Source organism: Sceloporus undulatus, chromosome 4, assembly GCF_019175285.1.
Source record: "Sceloporus undulatus isolate JIND9_A2432 ecotype Alabama chromosome 4, SceUnd_v1.1, whole genome shotgun sequence".
Taxonomy (NCBI): Eukaryota; Metazoa; Chordata; class Lepidosauria; order Squamata; family Phrynosomatidae; genus Sceloporus; species Sceloporus undulatus.
In genome coordinates, this window is record NC_056525.1 from 112,486,582 (window position 1) to 112,507,963 (window position 21,382).

Below are 21,382 nucleotides of genomic sequence, written 5' to 3' on the forward strand. Positions count from 1 at the left end.
GATCTACCACATAATACCTGATTGGCTTAGAACACTCCAGGATAGTTAAAGCAGAGAAGAAAAGGGTGTCAAAGCAGCAATAGATAGCATGAACATCAAAGGCTATTTGTGCAGGAAACAGTATAACATGCATAAAATATTATTTCTATGCAGAAATATTTTTCGGTGCAGAAATTGCTAGTTCCTGACCAGAAAAACCACACGTACTTTTTATTTTATTTTATCTTGTTTATATGCTGCCTATCTCCTTAATTGGACTGAAGAAGGCTCACAGAATATACAGTTGGCCCTCTTTATCCACAGATTTTTTTTATCCATGGATTCCAACATCCATGGCTTGAAAATATTCCCCAAAAATATAAATTCCAAATAGCAAACCTTGATTTTCCATTTTATATAAGGGACCCCATTTTCCTATGCCATTGTATTTAATGGGTTTTAATCCATGGATTTTGTAATCCACAGGAAGTCCTGGAACCAAACCCCAGGGGATAACAAGGACCCACTGTACTTTAAAAACAATGCTGTTTTAAAAACAGAATTAAAAATATTACATATTGATTTATTTGTGCATAATAAATCCCACACTGCAAATAGTCTTCAAGCACGAAATCTTTTTGAGGGACTTTATTGCTGCAGGAAGAAAATCAATAAAATTACTCATTTCTTCCTTCAATAACAAAATTAGGAGCAAAACAGACTGCCCCAAAAAGGCAGATTGGGGCCACCCTGGAGCCATGGCAAGCACATGCTGTGGCCCCAATCCACCCTGCCACCAGCCCAATTATTTATTTATTTATTTATTTATTTATTTATTTATTTATTTGTATCCTGCCTTTCCTGTTTGAGGATCGAGGTGGGTAACAACAAAGAAAATTTCAAATACAAAGTCATAGAAAAAAATAACGAAACAATCCCCGAAAACTGTCACCCTTCTACCCTCCCTCCCATCAATACAAAATAAGAACAATAAAAATAACAATATTTAACTGGAATAACATTAATTAAAAATAGGAGAGGGAAAAGATCTGCTTCTTTGTGGGCTGGTTTTGGACATAACCCCAGGGTGGCTTCTGGGTCCAGGAGCATGTGTCATCAAAATCCCACACCCTCGGAGCATCTGGAAGCTGCCCCCATGTGATCGCCCAGCGCGACTTCCAGACATCTTGGTGACTTTCAGGTATCAAAACACCTCACCCCTAAGCCACACAGAAGCTGACTTTTCCAGGCTGACTGTTTGGCCCCTTAGTGAAGATTTACATCCCTATTTGGCACTGTAGTGTGCAGCTAAGAATGCAGAGAATGACTTATGTAGAGATGCATGTGAGACAGCAGTGTGAATTTTTGCTGGCTAAAGGAAATCAGCCATATTCTATTTTATTTCCTCTTCCACAAGAGACTAATAGGGAGTCTGACGCTGTTTCAAGCATCCCGTATATACATAACCTGACAGTAGGGACTTTTTTTGCAAGTGTATCTGACATCCACTCAAAAGCCTTAGTTAGGATGTGTTTTAACAAAGATAAAATAAGTCAGTCTAATTTTAACACAGTGAGTTAGGTTGCTCAAGGCTGTCTGTCTAGTTGCTAGGCTTAATTTACCCTTCAACATATAAAAAAATTATTCTGAGGGCCATTTATAATTATCATAAGACAGAATGTAATTTTTGGAAATCAAATATTCCCCCATACAGAGATAATAAAACTCTCCTCAGGAGACTGGAGACAGAAGTCCTTGAAATTAAAATGAATGAATACATGAATCAATACAGTATATGAACAACTGAACTAACTATATTTCTAGAAAGGAATATATTCCAGTCACCACATTTCCAAGAGCAACAGAAAAGCATAAAAAGCAGCATTTACTTCAAGTCTCCTGCAAACATCAATCCACTCCTAGTACAAATTTGTATTTACAACAACAAAAATCATTCACTAAAATATAAGAGACTCACAGAAATTATGAAGAATTATAAATTCTGTATATATGGACATCTAATTTTCTATGATGTTTTGATGCTTCTATTCATATTATCAGTAAAAGTATTTTTTTTTTAAAAAAGAAATTATTAAGAAGCTGATTAAGTCCATCATCAAGAAGCAACATTCTGGAGCAACTGCTCAGTCCATAATAGTTGAAAGAAGGGTAATGTTCCTCCTCCTTGACCTTGCTGTCTGCTCTTCCACTTGCCCACTTCAAACGTATAATCGGTGAGAAGACTATGGGAAGGTTTATTTTGATGCCTCCCAGAGCGGTGCTATTTGTGTGGAGCTTTTCATGGGAATTCACCAGTGACAGTTACTCCAAGCTCTGAATAGGAACAGGGGCTGATGAAGTCTTGCAATGGTATTGCCATCATGAGACTTAGAGTGATATCTGGTGTGATTCTTATGTCAGATCTCAGGGGGAGTCTCACAGGATTAGAAATCCTGATTTCACTTCTTTTCATTTGCCCAGTCCAAGTACAAATCAATGAGAAGGATTTTATTATTTATTTGACTTGCCCTCTCTTTTTGTCCAGTTTTGCTAAGGCAAATGGGCAATAGGAAAACTGCCATGAAAGAGAGGCCCATGAGATTATCTGTCTCAAAACTCTCCCCACAAATGCAGATCTGGATCCAAGGAGAAAAGAAAAGGAGAAAATATGTTATGTCTATAAAGTTTAGACTAGGACTAATTTAAATTGCAGTCAGTGGCATCATGGGAATAGTGGTGGAAGATTATTTGGGCTAATTTGGAGTAATCCAAAGGTGGAGAGCTACCAGTGGTGTGGGCCATCATGGGGACAGTCTTCTTTCTGGTCTGCTCCCTGGCATTATATAGCATTGGTCCTGGCTGACCAGGACACCACCACATACCCTGCCCTACATTAATGATTGCTACAGATACATGTTGGCAACTGGTTGAAAAGTGCAAGAAGGAATTGTGTGATCTTATTTAAAGTGGGAGTTTCCCCTTCCTCAATAAACTTATTTATGTTAAACATTTCTGATCCAGTTCTTGTGACATTCCAGTAGAAATCCTGGAAGTACTGAGCTATAAACACTTTTGGAAGGCCTGAGGCTTTAAGGAATATACTACCCTGTAAGGAGCCCTGAGAAAAAGGTTGTAAGTTTCCAGCTCAGTTTGTGGGCTAGCATGTGTGCCACATATCTGAGGTTGCATCTACTCTGCAGAATTAATGGAGTTTGACACCGCTTTAACTGCCATGGGTCCATCCTATGGAATTATGGGATTTGTAGTTTTGTGAGCTATTTTGCCTTCCCTAAATGCTCTGGTGCCACAGCAAACTATGAATCCCAGGATTCCATAGCATTGAGCCATGACAGAGAAAGTGGTGTCAAACTGCATTTTTTTCCCTGTGGTGCAGACAAAGTCTTAGTAGCAAAAGATTTCTACATGACTGATACACAGTCCCAATATTCTTGGACTTGGTAGTCCTGATATTTCTGACACTTCAAACACAGCCCCTTGGTAAACAGGATGTTAAAAGGATTCAGTCCTGTGTCACACCAATATAGTATTACAAGCTATACTCAATAAAAGTTTATGGCTAATTTCATCCACAAAACCTGTCAGTGTAGTATTTTCCCCTTCCTCTTACTCAAGTTGGTGCTCTAAGTGGAGATAGGTTCCAGGTGGGAAAGATTAGTGTGTGCTGTTGTTATTTTATTTGTTTTTAAATGTAGCAAGAAAATGATGTTGGCATTTGAAATGTAGAAAAACCTGCCATTTTTTCCCCTGAAATTGTGAATTAAAGATAAAGTAGGAAAAGAATACATGTTGGGTCTCTCAGTCTTTGACAGCTGAAAGGCATTGTCTGTCTCGCATGATGGAGTGTGGGAAGCATACGTTGTGTGTTCTTGCAATCTCACTGAATAACACTGTTGCAGCAACAAATACATAAATTTTTCTCAGAAATCATCTGAACCCCCTCTGTAGTAATGACTTTTTTTTAAAAAAGAAAACCAACAAAAGCCTTAAATAATATAAAATAGGGAAGGAGAAAGAAAGAAAAAGGAAGTAAAACCATGGTTTAAAATTCACTAGTGATATAAAGGTTAAGGTAAAGATCAGATAAATAACAAAAAGCATGCAAAGTTCTATGTGTTTTTAATATTTCTGTGCTGGTATTATTGAAAAGAAAGAAATTAAAAGATCAGTTCATATGAAATACTAGCTTTAAAGGTAAGTTTAAGATGAAAAAAAATTGTTTGCAAAATAACTAGTTTGATATCTTCAGTTGAGTTGCCTGACAGAGGATGGAAATAAATTTCATTAAATTTGTCAGTCTCAATGGAAGTCGTATTTTCACATTTCCCAAATGCACACCTTGTGAGGGCATGTCTGAGAAATAAAGTGCGCAGAAAACAATGCATAGGTTTTAAAAAGCAAGGGGCTAAAATATGTCTTGCTGAACGAATCAAACATAGCTATGCTTTAGTCAATGGGGAAACCTGCCCCATTTAAAGAAATAATGAAAAATGCCTTAAAACTGTGTGAATTGCAGGAGGAAAACAGAAAGCCTTGCAACTCAAGATAAAGCAAGGAAAAGGATGAGAGAAGCAACTGAGAGTCAGAAAAAGTGAGCACAAAAATGAGATATTTTCATATGTTTATGCTCACATCCTTGTGTTCTATGGACATATTAAAATGGTTCTAGTGAATTGTTATTAGCAGGATACTCCTTATAACACCATTGAGTTTTCCCTTCTTTTAGAGTAGACTTGCAGATTATTTTGACAGGGACAGATCTGTCTGTACATTCCTTTATTTAGCAGTATCTACTGTGCTGTCCCCAGCAAGGTATTTTTGGAAGTTCACAAGCAGGAAAGAATAATGATGATCCTCTTCTTCTCTCTGTCATACATCTGCCATTCAGAGGTATAGTGCTTCTGAACATGGATGAACTATTGAACTCTCCTGGCTGATAATCACTCATAAATCTGTACTTTAGGTTCGGGAAGAAAAGAATATTCAAAACTGGTTTTTAATGATTGAAAATATGTTTCTCAAACACCAGGAAACCCTAATGAGGAGAATCCTTAATTGACAAAAATCTCTGTGGTTCAATTCAGTGCAATATTCACACATCAATTTTGTTCCTACCACTACCACCCCAAAGAGATCACTTTTTTTGTATAGGAAATGAAATTTGTATTGCAAGCCATGCTGAGATCTTTAGATATGGGGTGAGTTATAAATATTGTAATAAAATAAATAAATTTTCTGTACATAAATATTATTTTCTATACAAAACTGTTGAACAAAAATTCATGTTCAAATTTTGCACAGAACAAGGGAATAGCCTTTGAAAACCAAAGGCTTCCTTGCAAGAGGAAGAAAACTGATAAAATTATTTGTTGCTTCCTCCAAGAATGAAATTAGTGGAGAATTAAATCCTTACTTTAGAAACTGCAGCCAAACAAACACAGGTAGTTGGTGGCATCTGGACCTCAGGTCAGAGAATCTGCATGGGTTTTAGTTTGAACTTTAAAAGAGATATCTAATATGTTGTACCATAGCACCAATATAGCCCAGACACCTTGGATATCTCCTATAAAGTTCAACCTAAAGCCTTGAGTGGATTCACTGCACTACTGATGTGCCTAGCTGCCATTGTGTAACCACATGGCTGAGGGCAATCTAAAGCTGCAGCACAATTACTGTACTCAGTTGGCCTTGAACTGATCTTTCCCTGGACAAGAGATAACAAAGAGACCTAGTCATGCTGCCCTGAGCTTTCTAAAAGAACAGTTAAATCAATATTAACTGTTGTATCTATATCTGATCACTGTCACAGCAATTATTTCAAGAGCATTAAGTCTTTCACTGCAATCAATCTAAGTTATTATTTTTAAGGGGGGGGATTCCTGTAGAGCAGTGGTTCCCAAACTTTGGTCCTTCAGATGTTTTGTTTCAGTTCCCAGAAGCCTGAGCCATCTTGGTTGACAATCAGGAATTCTGAGATCTGAAGTCCAAAAGTGCTGTAGAGTCATAAAATACTGCCTTGAGAGAACATCAGACCATTAGTCCATATAGCTTAGTACCATCTACACAGAATGGCAGGTGTTTCAGATGTGGCATGTCTGAGATTGAACTTAAGACTTTCTGGATGTGAACATGTGTAATTCCACTAGGTTACAGCCATTATCCAGACTGACAATGTAGAAATGAGTTGTGAGGTCGGATGGAAACAATGGTTATAACTAAGTCAACCTATAAATACTATTTAAAATTGTAGGTTTTATTGTAGCATTACCTGGCCTCAAGAAATGTTATAGCAAGCCCATATAACCTTACACAACTTATACACAGAGCGAGAGAGAGAGAGAGAGAAGTAGGTAAAGACAGAATCCCGGCATACTGCTTTTTTACTGGTCGAGCTACAAGTGATCTTGTTCTACTGAGGTACAATACTAGTACACAGAACCAAGAATTTTAGATTTTATCTGTTGGTTATTCAGCAGTGGAATGCCATTTACCTTTTCACCAGGAACTCCAATTGGGCCTTGTGGACCAGGAAGCCCCTATTAAAAAGATCACAGATTGTCACAAATCAAAGACAACAATAGATGTATTTTTCCCATTTCAGATTCCTCATTAAGATGTTACAAAAAGTCCCCGTTAAAGGGGGGAAGAGAGAAAGAAACAACAGGGTTGTAAGAGCTTTTACTCTGCTTACTTTTCTGGCAGAAAACATGCAACTTGATCCAATACCAAACCCTCCTTCAGGTGTGATTCTTCTTGGTGACATTCAGGGAGCTCTGAATAAGTAATTTTCTCTTTAATGAGGACAAAGTCAAGAGGGGGCAGTGTCTGTGCAAATATGATATGTTTCCCCTCTCACTAGCAGCACAAATATTTTCAGGATTGTTTATGAAAGCCTAGATACAAGAATAAGCTCACTGAGGGGGGAAAGCATACCAGCACCCTCCTAACTCTTTAGCTCTTTAATGTTTCTTCAGTGGAAGAGTCACAAAGCACTTACTTGTGGACCTGGGATTCCTTGCTGGCCAGGAGGTCCTGGTTCCCCTTGGGGGCCCTGTTGTGCAAGAAAGGCATGGGTAAAAGATCAGTTTGGTGACAAAGACATTTAGGACTTTTTCTTCTTTCTTTTAGTCAACCACCACCACTGTTATAAGTTCAGCATACTTTAGGGATGGAAAGACTATTCAAAAATATTTTTAAAAATACAGGTTTAATATCCCTTATCTGAAATGCTTGGGACCAGAAGCAGTTTGGATTTGTTTTGGATTTCAGAATACCTTTATTTGCACATATGTACATAATAAAATATTTGTAGATGGATCCAAGACTAAACAAAAAAATCATGTTTCATATAATATCAATGCATATTCATTGAAGGCAATTTTATACAATATTTTTAAGTAATCTTGTGCACAAAGTTTGTGTGCAATTGAGTCATCAGAAAGTAAAGATGTCACTTTATCAGCCACCCATGACAAATGTTTTTGTAGTATTTTGGAATTCTGGATAGGGGAAACCCAACCTGTGGTTCAAAATACATTTTAGAATGTTTTCTATGCTTAAAAGAATGTGCAAATTTTGAGCAGAATAAGGCCTAAACTGTTAATATTCTTCAAAAACTGAAAAATGGGAAGAAAATTGCTCAAATTGCTCAGTGCTTCTCTTAAGAATGAATTACATCCCTGACATATGTTACCTAATTTTTTTTACCAGGAGCCCCCACCCAGATGCCATCTTGAAAGAACATTGGGCTAATAATTCTATGCCCTCACTAATGCCATAAACAGACCAATAGATTAATCAGTTTCTAGTCTTCTGTATCTGGGGGGGGGGGGGGAGATAAAACCAGGATTAAGATACTGAAAATGCTAACATGGGATAGACATAAAACATGAACATGTTAAAATTTATACAGTTATTTGGGCTTCTTTTTCTTTTAAGAACATCACCTCAAACCCTTTGGAACTGCTTACCAAGTTTCCTTTTGGTCCCTGTGGGCCATCAATACCTGGGATTCCCTATAAAGAAGAACATAACAAAAGCTATGCTAGTCACTGATACATTTACTGAGAAATACAAAAGATAAGCTATTATATTTCTTTGGGAAAAACATACCGGCTGTCCTGGTGGGCCAGGAGTTCCTCTTGGGCCCAATAATCCTCGCTGACCCTGTGAGAGAGAGAAAGAGAGGGAAACTCCATAAAGCTGGTTTGTTCACAATACATATGAAAAGAAGGTGGGATAGACTGGGAACTCCAGAGGTGCATTAACATGTCAGAAATTAAGCAACTCTATAATCTCATCCTAATAGCATTTGTACTAACTACATTTTACCTTCTTCCTATCCTTCTGTCACTTCCTGTTTGGAAAGAAGGAACAGTTAGGCCTAAAAATGATCCCTACCTAAAAAAGAATGTCTATTCTACCCAACTAGAGGGTTTTAGGACACTGGGAGGCATTTTTAAGCAAGAATTTCTACAAGCCTGACATAAGTTTTGGAAGGGGTTGACAGGTGTGGACATAAAAATGTTAATAGCGCTGCATTTTGTCCAACTCTAAAGAGAAAAATTAGCATCCAAAAATGGTTTCTTAAATGTTGTGGCAGTCACTACCTTTGTTAGAGTAGAACTGTCTGGAATATACATTTTTTTAACAAAAACATTTACAACCTCACCAAATCCCTTCACAGGCTAGCCCTCCTTGGGGAGCTTTCATTGGCTAGGATAGATCTAGGCTAGATCCTAGATATACCACATATATTTAGATAAGTAAACAAGTGGTTGGCATCACTCATCCAAGCAACTTGCCTAAATTTGGACTGGAACAAACCAGCAAGTTAAGTTGCCTTCCAGGCTGCTTGGGAGTACAGCATTTATACTCCACATGCTTCCAAGTTGCCCAGAAGCCGCCCATTACATGGGGACGTCTTCGGGATGCTCAGGGGGCATTGTGTCTACATGCCACATGCCCCTGGAGCACCCAGAAGCCATTCTGGGGTTGCGGCTGGGCCACTTAAGGTGGCTTTTTACTGGCCCAAATAGGAGTGGCTTTTTTCCACTCCTATTTGGGCCAGTTCCAGAGAAGATTGGGGCTGTGGCCTGTAGTTGCCATGGCTCCAGAGCAATCAGCTCCAGGGCAGCTCCAATCCACTCTTTCCGAGTGATCTGTTCCACCACTTTCTCATCAAAATATCAGGTATATCTTTAGAGTTTGCTCAACGTCAAGGTCAAGTCCAAGTGAGTAGAATCAATTTTATCAGCAAAGTGTTTGGTAAATTCATTACATCAGGCTTCTGAGAGCTTCAGCTCAGACTCTAGGGTTCAGAATGTCATAACCCTTTAGCCACCAAAACAGAACTTTGTGTCGATGCAATGAAGGCAGAAAAGAACAAGGTATTTGCTGAACTTGCATCCTTGTAGCAGTTATTAAAATGAGCTCTGACCTGTTAGATTTGCCCTTTCTCCATCACTGCCCTAATGTTTTACCTAAGCTCTAAAGTGGTGGAGGAAACTCACAGAACTGAAGCAAATAATCAGCTCAGTCTATCTCAGAAACATTAAAGGTTTCAAAGCTCTACCTAACAATCTAATGAACTGCCTCATACTTAGTCAACCCATTGGTCCATCTAGTCAAACCACTGGGCCCACCTATAGACATTTAAATTTTTAGTCTGCTTTATAGAATCGAAGTGAGTAATGGCTATACTACTTGCATCAGCAACCTAGACTTTCAGGCAGTGGTATTTTTCATTTCTGTCTATTGAAGTATTTGCTGTATTCATAGACAGAAGGAGCTGGTTTACAGAGGTCTTTGGTGTGCGACCCCCAGAAATGCATGTGTTACCCTCTATTAAACTATTTGTAGAATGTGTTCCATAACTGGGTGCACAGTAGATTCATAAATAATCCCTATCTATTTGCTCTGTCTCTTGTAGACCTACACAGAAAATCTCAAAACAAACAATGGCAATAAAACAAGATTATGTGAATTGTTAATGCTCAAAAATGCATGCATAAAAGCACATAAATCAAGCCAATCATTTATTTTCTAAAAATGAAATATCAGCACAATTTACTAAAAGACTGTGTATGACAGAGACTGAGGCGGGTTACATACCGCCATTTGGGACGTCCCCAGGACGTCCCAGTTTAAAAAAGGGGCCTCTCTTCTAGACGCCCCTACTCCTGTTACAGACTCTGTCCGTAACAAATGGTGGCGGCCTTTCCACACAGCCGCTGCCATCTTGACGTAGCGGACGCTGTACATCCGCACATCACGCGGCACTTATGACGTCGTGAGGGTGCCATTGGCCCCTCGCGGCGTCATAAGTGCGCCACAGGAAGAAGCTCCATTTTGGAGCTTCTTTTTTGCTCTGCGAGGGAGTCGCACGGTTTGGCTGCTGTGGCTCCCTCGTGGAGCAACAGCAGCACCAGCAGACCGCCGCAAAGCGGCGGTCTGTAAAACACCTAAGGCTGCATCTGAACTGCAGAAATAATCCATCTTGACACCATTTTAACTGCCATGGCTCAGTGCTATAGCATTCTGGCACCAGAGCTCTCTGACGTAGAAGGCTAAATACCTCACAAAACTACAATTCCCAGAACTCCATATCATTGAGCAATGTCTGTTAAAATGGTGTCAAACTGGATTATATCTGCAGTGTCTGTGAACCAAGCCAAAGAATTTAGTATATGTTATAGACACCACAGATAAGATGGGATTATTATGTTATATACATCAAAGGAAGAATCCTAAAAGATTAAGGGTTTTTAAAAAAACTAGGGTCATGTCTGTCTTAACTCATGGGAATGCATCCATGAGTCACTGCTGTGATAAAAATTCTAACAACTGAAAGACTTAAATCTATGTGTGTTTATGAATAAAACAAATTCTGAGAAATCTCAAAGTAGTAAAAATAAGAAATGTGTTGAACCTCTTCAATAACAAGAAACAGCAGTTATGGACAAAATCATTGTAAGTGTATTCATTCAAAAATGATTCCCAAACAGACCATACCTTTACCGAGATATTTGGATTTATGATGGAGACCTTCCATTTCAAAAGCCATAAGATAAGAAATCAGTACACATCATGAGTAATGAACAATAAGAAAACTTTGCTTACAGCTTCACCTGGGAGGCCTCTTGGTCCAACCTCTCCATCTTCTCCCTGTTGTTACCAAAACAAAATCAAAGCATTAGTACATGAAATCAATACTGCCTTTAGATTTTATTGTGAAGGCTAACAAAGATAAGAAACTATGAATGACATACTCTCATTCCATCTTCACCGGGAGCACCAGGAGGTCCTTGTGGCCCACGATCCCCCTAGAGAAAAGATAAGCTGTGTTAAAACCACATTGCTGGGAAGAACTATGATTACGTGCCAATGCACATATAATAGAAAAACAGGATCCAAGCAAACACTTCAGCTTTAGACTGGCAAGTCATAACACATCTTGACTAAAGAGATACAAATCTCTACATGCAGCATTATAATACACACACATCCATTCAAGTCTGGGTTTAAAGTGTTGGCCATAATCCAACACAGAGTTGGGTATGCTCAAACGCACTAAAATCAACGAGTCTAAATTATGCCTAACTAATTATGGCCATCCCAACAATGATTTAAATTTCTTATAAACAAAAGGCAATACAGAAACACTGCATAATAATGTGTTTCCACATTTCCTGTTCTTTACTCATGGAATGACAATGCTCTTGTTGAGTAGAATACAAAAGCAATGTTTCAGGTGAATAGAACAGATTACATTTCCCCGGGTATTTTCAGGGTGGTTTACTTCTCAACATTCATCACTTGGTGACCACAATATCAAATGATGGTATGAATGAGCCATCCAAGATCTAATACTGCAAATACAACTATCTGTATGCAACTCTTGAAAACAAAAATGACCACTAGCATATTTGATTGTAATAAGTTACTTTCTGGAGAGGAACAATGAGAGAGTAACTATGGCCCGTTACACACGGGCATAAAGTACGCGCTCCACGCGTACTAGGGTTAGAAAGGGGCGTCACTTCCTCATGCCCCTAACCCTAATATGCGTGGAGCGCACACAAAATGGCGGTGCCTGTTCCACACGGGGCCGCAATCTTTACGCAGCGGACATGCTGCATCCGCACGTCGCGCGGTGCATATGACGCTGCAAGTGCGCCATTGGCGCCTCGTGGCGTATTATCCGCGCCATGGAAAGAAGCGTCATTTTGGGGCTTCTTTTTGCTCCGCGAGGGAGCTGCGTGGTTTGGCTGCTGCGGCTCCCTCACGGAGCAACTGGCAGTGGCACAAGACCGCCCATTTTGGGTGGTCTGTAATGCGCCAAAGTTACATTTAAAAAGTAACATGACAAATGGAAATAAAGTTATTTTACTGTTGTAGCAGTTAATGTTTCTTTTTACTTTCTAGAAGGGTTTTTAGTAGGAATTTAAAGAAAATTGTCATTGCTGAGTTTCTAGTAAAAACTAGTTCACTCATCATGAGGAGATACCACTTTAGGGTTCTCTAACATTTGCAAGATCTTGCCGTCAAGGCTAAACCAAGCTGTCAAAGTTAGAATCATGCAACCTATTGTATTCCCTATTACCATGTATGGATGTGAGAGATGGACAGTTAAGAAAAAAGATAGGAAGAAAATCCATTCATTTGAGATGTGTGCTAGGGAAGAGTGCTGAGGATCCTGTGGACAGCCAAAAGGACAAGCAAATGGGTTCTAGAGCAGATCAAGCCAGAAATCTCTCTAGAAGCCAACATAGCCAAACTGAGGCTGTCGTACTTCGGACACATGAAAAGGAAGCACTCATTGGAAAAGTCAATAATGCTGGGAAAGGTGAGGGGAATAGGAAGAGAGGAAGACCACATGCCAGATAGATGGACTCTATTAAGGAGGTCACAGGTATGGGGTTGCAGGAAATAAGCAGAGCAGTGGAGAACAGAAGGTTTTGGAGATATCTCATCCATATGGTCGCCATGAGTTGAGATCGACTCAAGGGCAGTTAACAATAACAAATATACTCTGTGTGGGGCTACCTTTGAAAAGTGCTCGGAAACTTAAATTTGCTCAAAGAGATGTAACCAGGTTGGTAATGGGAGCTGGCTACATGGAGTACACAATGTCTTTGTCCCAACACCTCCACTGGCTGCTGGTCCATTTCCAGGCACAATTCAAAGTGCTGGCTTTGAATTATAATGCCTTATATGACTTGCATTCAATTTATTTGAAGGACTATATCTCCCTTTATGAGATCACAACAGCTCTAACATCATCTGGAGGAGCCCTTCTCTCTATCCCACCACCATCTCAGTTTCACATGGTGGGAATAAAGGATTATGTCATATTAATATGGAATTTTCAGTTCTGTTGTTAAAATTTTACTGCTTTTTATGTATCTTTTGTGAGCTGCCTTGGGTCCAATTTTGGAGAAAGTGGGCATATAAAACAAACAAAAATATTATGGTGTTCTTTAGTCAAGATTTGTTCAAAGGATGTGACTTGCCCAACATCACCCAGTGGGTTTCCATGGCCAAATGGGGATTTGAACCTTAATCTCCAGAGTTGCAGCCAAACAATCAAGCCAGTACACCATATTTCTTGCTTAATATCACTGCAATAGATTAGTAATCATCAATTCAGTTGCTGTGGTTGTGAAATTAGGTTGTTGCTTTTTTTTAGAAACTGCCAAATGAAAACCTCAAGACTTAGCACAAATAACATATTTTTTATTGTCAGATATAAAATGGCCAGAGGTTCCTTTGCCATTAAATATTGTTTATTTTGGCAAACACATCCAAAGCATGACAATTAGAAAACTTGTTTGCATAGCACTCTGTTCAACATATGAATGAATCTTTTCTCCCTGGGGTGAGGTACTGGCTGTACATGATAAGGAGACAGCAGAAAAAGACAATAGTGTAATGACAATTTTAACTGGATTACTATTGTGTGACAATTTAAACCTCTCATTACTGAACTCTCTGTATGCATTTCTTAAGTAATATTATCTTTCTGGTTATTAAGGAAAACACCAGAAAACAAGGCAGATTCAGCAAGAGATTTTACACTTTGAAGATTCCCTTAAAGTCATTTAGAAATATTTGGCTGTATTGATTTTCAAACTACTATTCAAGGTATGTTCTCCCTTTTCATGACATGTTATCCTAGGCATCTTTGATTGAAAGAAGAGTTCAGATTAAAGCTCAGATGGTGATAGTGAAGATAATGAGTGTGATCATTAGAAAGCTCAAAATTTTGCTATACTACATTTTGTTAATAATAAGAAAGAATCCAGTGAGACGGTAAGGCTAATATATCTATAATTGTCTCAGTTCTTGACTGGAGTCCATTGATCAGATATATTTTCCATAACTGGCAGGAATAGGTATAATAGATAGATATACAGACAGATAGGCAGACTGATATACAGGCAGATAGCTAGAGATATACATACACACATATATACGGACAATGAGAAGAGAGTAAAGGCAAGAGTGGTGTCAAATGGCAATGAAATTATAAGGACATAAATGAAATGCTAATAGGACATATACATATGGAGGCAATGCCTATATATTGCAAGGACCTACATAGAGATGTGTGGGTAGAGTACTGTATGAACTTTTCTCTTCCCCCTTCCTTCCCTCTGCTTTCACTCATAAATACATGCAGAAGCATTGTTAGAGTCTATTGGTAAGGACTGTGTCTAATATGAGATGTGGAAGACAAATGTTGTTCTCATCTTCACAAATGTGAATATAATTATTAATTTCTATGTGGAAAAAGTAAAGGGATTACAGTGGTACCTCGGGTTACGAAATTAATTCGTTCCGCGGCTAATTTCGTAACCCGAAAAACCTTCGTAACCTGAATTGCCATAGGCGCTAATGGAAAAAATAGCTCTCTGCTGCCCTCCGGTGGCGGAAAATAGCGCCGAGGTTTTTTCGTAACCCGAAAAAACCTTCGTAAGCCGAAACAATAAATCCCTATGGGATTTTTTCGTATCCCGAAAAATTCGTAAGCTGGGTAATTCGTATCCCGGGGTACCACTGTACTGAGAAGGACCAAATCTGCTCAATGCTGTGGTGATCTAAGTGACCTCTGCCACTTAGAATTAACCATAGCCCTTTATACCAGACCTCTCATATACCACAACCCATATATGATCCTCAAACTGGTGATGGCTAGAAGCAGACTGGTTGGCTGGCTGGCAAACATGTATATTGCAAAATGTTCACATGTGTTGCAAAGTGCTCCTGACAGATTGCTCTGCTGGAGTGCTACTTGTGTGTAGCATGCATGTGTTTAGCTGTTGGGAGAGATGGAATGAAATTTCAGTTACCTCTTGCTGCCCATACATGCAGTGTTTCACCATATACTGTAAGTTCAAAACATAATCATGTGCTAAGTGTTATAATAAGTGTGGGTCTTGAATTTTGAATCTGCAATGGCACATATGATTTATTTAACCAGATTTAATAGGGATCTATTTTGTTTTGGTTTTTGTAGAAGAATGACTGTCTTGCTTTTTTGCATTTAAAAGATTCTGATTTAACAATAATTCTGTGGTGAGGGATGAAAGCCTTTAGTGCATTCTAAGTCCATTACAGAATGCACTAATACAGTATTATTAGAATTAATGTATCATATCTTTATAAGAAATAAGTTAGCAAGTCCTTGAGTAAGGGAAAGGGGAAGGTTCAGTCACATATCTAAAGTTGCTAACTCAGCCACGCCAGATTAGAAAAAGGCACATGTTCATTGGTTTTTTGACAACTTGAAAATGTTTACTTAGCCATAGAGTAGTGTCTAAGTAAGCACAATTAGTGTATAATGTACAGTGCCCTCTGTTGGTTATTGATTTCATTTGTTCAGTCTTTAAAGAAAACCTAAACCCTTCTATTCTTCTTTTAAAAAAATACTTTGTGTACTTCACAGGGCAGCACTGAGCAAAGTTTTATCTAACAAATGTTCATCATATAAATAGGGCCAATAACATGGGCAATCTGTACGGCTACACATGAAGTATTTACTATACAATTCCAAAACTCCTTTGTGACAGGTCTAAGTAATAACACCTTCCCTCTCTTCTATTAACCACAGTAAGCAATAGACACCAGTGTTCCTTTCATACTACACAATTATAGCCCCATATTTCCACTTTGACTGTCATGGTTCTATCCTATTGAATACTGAGATCTACATTTAGGGAGAAGTACAGTCGGCCCTTCTTATACACGGATTTTTTATACACGGATTTAAGCATATACGGTTTGAAAATGTTCCAAAAAAGTATAAATTTACCTTCATGTTCCATTTTTTATTAGGGACACCATTTTGCTATGTCATTATATTTAATGGGACTTGAGCATACACGGATTTTGTTATACACGGGGGATCTTGGAACCAAACCCCAGCGTCTAACAAGGATCCACTGTATTTAGAAATCTCAACCTGAGAGCTTTGATGTCTCACCAAACTACAGATCCCAGGTGTGATGGTGAGTCTCACTAACCCAACTACTTTTCTCTGATAGAAGCACAATGGGTCTTTTTATCCCACTGCTGCCACCTATATGTGATTGCTACCTCACTAGCTGCCACCCATCAGAATGCAATGGGAACTTCCGGTATTCTCCTGTGCGGTAAGATGCATTTTATGCCACCTCCTGTTCCCATCACACCCCATTTTGTAAGGCGACAGGCCCATTCCAGGGCCTGTGCGATAAGCTTCAAAGTTTCACATAAGTCTTTTGACTAGACTCTGAGCTTTAAAACTTTGTTGCTACATTATGACTTTACCAGCCACACCAATTCAATCTCCACACTTGACCTCTTTTAAGGACAACCTGGGCACTCAAAACCCAATTGCCCCTTTCAGCAGTGTAGCTCTGCCACCTTGGCTGTTAAAACTCTTCAGGGTCTAATAAACCTCTAACTCCTAGCTCTGTGTCTATCTGGTCCATATCTATCTCACACATGTCTCACTCAGCTTATTTATATATGCTCCTGAGAGTAGCTCCCATCTTTTCTTGACTAAATTCCCATTGGCTGATGCCAGGCTCACTCTGATTGGATGTTGACAATATTCCAATCTGCCATAGGATAGAACTTGTCATGGCTCTATCCTATGGAACTGGGAGATAGAAAATCCTAAGGACTGGTGCGCAGCTTCCAGACTCTTAGGATGCAGGCATCATTTAAACAGCATACCTCCAAAGTGACCCAAAGCAGCTTTATTTTGGCCTGTCTGTATGGGGCCACAGACTACTTTGTTGGAAACAAATACAGTGGTACCCCGGGATACGAATGCACCGCCTTACGAAATTTCCGGGTTACAAAAAAAATCCATTTAAAAAAACTGTTCCGGGTTACGAAGGTTATTTCGGGTTACGAAAAATGTTTTGGTGCTTTTCGGCGCTATTTCGCACGAAATCGCGGCTTTTCCCCATTAGCGCCTATGGCTTTTTCGCCTTACGAAGATTTTCGGGTTACGAAAGCGGCGGCGGAACGAATTAATTTCGTAACCCGGGGTACCCCTGTACTGGAATGTCTCTATCAAATGGTCACAGGATTTCATGCACACAAATTATATCCAAACCTATCTAGTTTGCTAAGTCAACAAGGCAATAGTTACCACATTTTCCAAAACAACAGAATGTACTATAAGTGAAAAAAGTGACCTTCCCAATACACAAATTTTCTTATAGGGGCAAATTGCACTGTCTCACAGAAAGAAATTTTAAAACTCACACATTTTGTTCTCTCTCAGATATTGTGAGGACAAATTTGATCCTTAATTACAATCATTCACAAAGGGTTCAAGAGCAGTAAATAGCAGGTGGGAAGTTACAGAGAGTCTCTGCTGTTACAACTTTGTGGTGGAGCTTTTTTAAAAAAAATTAATGAAAAGGGGCTTTAATTTTGGCCATACATCAACTAAGATAAGTCATTCCCCCACCGAAATAAAATTCTTAGAAATATTTCTTAGAAATTTGCTTGTTTCCCAATCTTTTGGCTTTTTAAGTTATTTTTATTATTCTTATCCCTCAAGAAACTTGGAGGGAGGATCAATCCACCTTAGTCTACAGAACCAGATAGTAAGCTCACTGCATCAGCACTTTTTGATGGCATTATGATAAATGAAGGCAAACATCCCAAGCTGAATATGAAACAAATCTCAAAAGCAGAACATCTTCAGACTAAAAGGGAGAGGAGGAGAGGATATATACTTTTGGCTCTACTCAGATTTTAACCAATATTCCCTTCCAGTAATGTTTCTATGCCTTTGCATGTACCATAACAATGTACCAACTCTTTATTCCAAATTTTCAGGTACAATAGAAGTTGAAAGGGGAAACTCATAGTCAGAGGCACAATCTTGCGATTCCTTGGATCTGCATGAATTACAAGTGGAATTGCAGTCCCCCTGTTTGACTGGCAATATAGAGCTTCTAAATAGGCTAGGCCTATTACAGTACTGTCTTTTTCCAACCAAGGGAACTATGTATTCTGTCTCTTGTACATTTATGCTCCAGGTTCACTGGCCTGGCCCTGAAACAAGCATGTCAGCAGCTACCTGGAATGTAAATTAATGGCATGAAGACTCAATATACAACTGAGCTACTGCCTGGAGTTAAAAGAATGGATTTTCAAATTATACGAATATATCCAAATGGACAAATTAACTAAACTATTGAAAGGGAAAACTATAGACTTATTCCGAAAAATATGGGACCCTCTGATAGCGTACTTAAAAGAATATGAAAATTCTAGTTACACAATTGAACAAGTATGATTTTTTTGGGATTTCGTTCATTTAGTAAGGTGTGGACATTGTGTATATACACACGAGATTTGATATGGTAACTAATTAGAAAGAGTTTTGGTTTTACATCAAAGGATTATCGATAGAAAAGAACCACAGGACAAGGAAGTCGTTTTAGCTGTTATGTTGTTAGATTCTGTGATAGTTATATGTTATGTTATATTTATTGTACATTTATATCAATGGTGTTTATTATGTTTATATGTCATATTTATTATGTTCAATATACATGTGCCTCGATGGTGTTAGTATGATGTGTATGTTATGTCCTGATGTAGCTGTCTTTTATGTTGTTTTATGGTACTGAAAGTAATAAAGATTATAAAAAATATATACAACTGAGCTAAACCATGTGGTGAATGGCTTAAAAACATGGTGACATGGAATGGCAACTATGAGAAATGCTTCTTGTTGACCCTTTTATGTAAGGCATTATGTTTAAACTAGCCTTATCTGGCCAGTTACAGGCATGAATAATAAAATGCCATTCTCACATTATACAAACAAAATGAAAATGAATGAAAGACTGAAGTACATTAGATATACAATCGGTGCTGAAACATAATTTATAGTCTGAAAAGCCTGGCACAAAATACATCAGAGTTGTCACATACTTATGTCTCACCCTCCTTCACCTCTTAGGTAACAATTCAGAAGGTGCATAGTATGATGGGTAGAGTAACATCACTATAGCCATAGCTCCTCCTGCAAAAAGCTGCATAATATATGAAGCAGCTCTAAAAGAAGAGTAAATGAGTGCCACTTGACATATTTGTAGAGGCCTGTTCAAGAGCAGTAGAAACTCGTGATAAGCTTAGAATGAGGTATCAGCCAGAAATAACTTTGAGTGGTCTTAGAATGATCTTAGAGAAACTGTGGCCAGAATCCCTAAGGAGGGACCAGCATATACATTCATTGCAGACAGCACAAAAAACAAAACAAAACAAAAACCCTAGAAAATTCAGCAGACTTGAGTATGTGCCAATAAAAGACTACATAATTTATAGAAGGAAACCAATAAAAGGAAATGACAGAATCATTCTTTAGATTTTCATCAAAGGGAAAGTCAAATTATAAATATTTTATATGCTATTATTATGTTTCCTGTTTATAATAGGAATAGGCAAATCTAAGACGTCCAAACATATTCATTGCCTGTGCAGTACTTTGTTTCATATGTGTGTGCTTTTAAAAAAAACAAAACCCTGTACATATTCTGAGTTGTATTTTTTTAAAAATAGGCACATTAATGAAAGTTGGCTCCCATTGATTAAAGCACATTATAAAAGTGTGCTATTTTATTTTATTTTAATGTGCTTGTATGGATTTCTGACCATGGAGTGTGCACATTGCTATATTTGGTACAGAATATACAATTCAAGTAAATCCTTTTTTTTTAAAGTGATTTTCTCACACATTCATAGTACTGTATGTTTCTTATGCTTTATATCAAGAGAAGTTGAGCACTATAAATCTAAGATACTGCCTACACTCACTTATCCTAGGACAGGATCACTGTATTTAATGAGTAAGACATTCTAGAATGGCTGTCAGAAAGAATGCTAACACAGTCATCCAGAAACCATCCAAGGTTGCACTTCTTTAGACATGTGGGCACAAGTTACATTGAATTCAACACGACTTACTTTAGAGTAGACATGTGCACACTGTACTAAAAAAATTCAGCTGAGTTTGGAAAATGTTGCAATTGCTTTGGAGAATGTGTACTTTTACTGCATTCATGTTTTAAAAACGATTTTCAGAAAAGTATGCATCTTTGTTTTCCTTACCCTGTTACCTTTGTCACCAGGTAGACCTGGAAGCCCATCAAAACCTCTGTCACCCTAGTGGGAGGAAAGAAGAAATAACTTTAGGATTCATTCTTGTACTGTCTAGCTGTCTTGATAAACTGCATGGGGTCTACAGTAAATCTCTTCTTTTGATGGATACATTTGCCCTGAAGTCAGCTCTTGCTTGAATCTTGGTGCAAACATATATTCAGTATGTGGTTTGAAACAGTGTACATAAATGTGTAGCAACAGCCAGAATTGGAGCATTAAGACCAAAGAGTCATCAGTGTTCTAACTGGAACCACTTATCCCACCTGCAGCTCTGCAAAGTCAATCTGATTCAGCCATATATCTGTGTCGGATGACGATATCTGCTTTTTCATTTGAACACACACCTGGAGAGAGACCCAGCGTTTGATATATATATTTACTAACCTTGGATCCAGGCTCTCCTGGCATTCCTCGAGCTCCATCAGCACCTGGACGACCCTAGAAAGATTTTTGAAAGGCAACGGTTAAACTCCAAATGAGAAACATTATGGCTCAATTTGTTCTTATACTACAATTCAGTGTGCATCCTTTTATAAAACATTGAATTATCTTGAAGCACTCAATACTTACTCTTTTGCCAGGTTTTCCAGGGAGACCAGCTGGACCTTGTATGCCTCGAGGACCCTGGAAGAGAGAAGGAAGCAGTGATTATAATTAGGGATGTACTTCTTCACTAAGTTTCTAGTCAAGGAAGCAACTAGCAATT

At 38.4% G+C, this 21,382-nt stretch overlaps 1 protein-coding gene across 1 annotated transcript in view; it reads right to left on the reverse strand.

The window, feature by feature from the left end:
• The window catches only part of COL11A1 (collagen type XI alpha 1 chain), a gene marked incomplete at its 5' end in the record, with an annotated part of 325,199 nt that overhangs the window by 163,261 nt on the left and 140,556 nt on the right, over positions 1-21,382 (reverse strand). Inside the window, 9 exons of the mRNA XM_042464341.1 lie at positions 6,489-6,533; positions 6,995-7,048; positions 7,968-8,012; positions 8,110-8,163; positions 11,119-11,163; positions 11,268-11,321; positions 20,626-20,679; positions 21,061-21,114; positions 21,247-21,300. Coding sequence (XP_042320275.1) covers positions 6,489-6,533; positions 6,995-7,048; positions 7,968-8,012; positions 8,110-8,163; positions 11,119-11,163; positions 11,268-11,321; positions 20,626-20,679; positions 21,061-21,114; positions 21,247-21,300 — 459 coding nt within the window. The remainder of the gene's footprint in view (positions 1-6,488; positions 6,534-6,994; positions 7,049-7,967; positions 8,013-8,109; positions 8,164-11,118; positions 11,164-11,267; positions 11,322-20,625; positions 20,680-21,060; positions 21,115-21,246; positions 21,301-21,382) is intronic.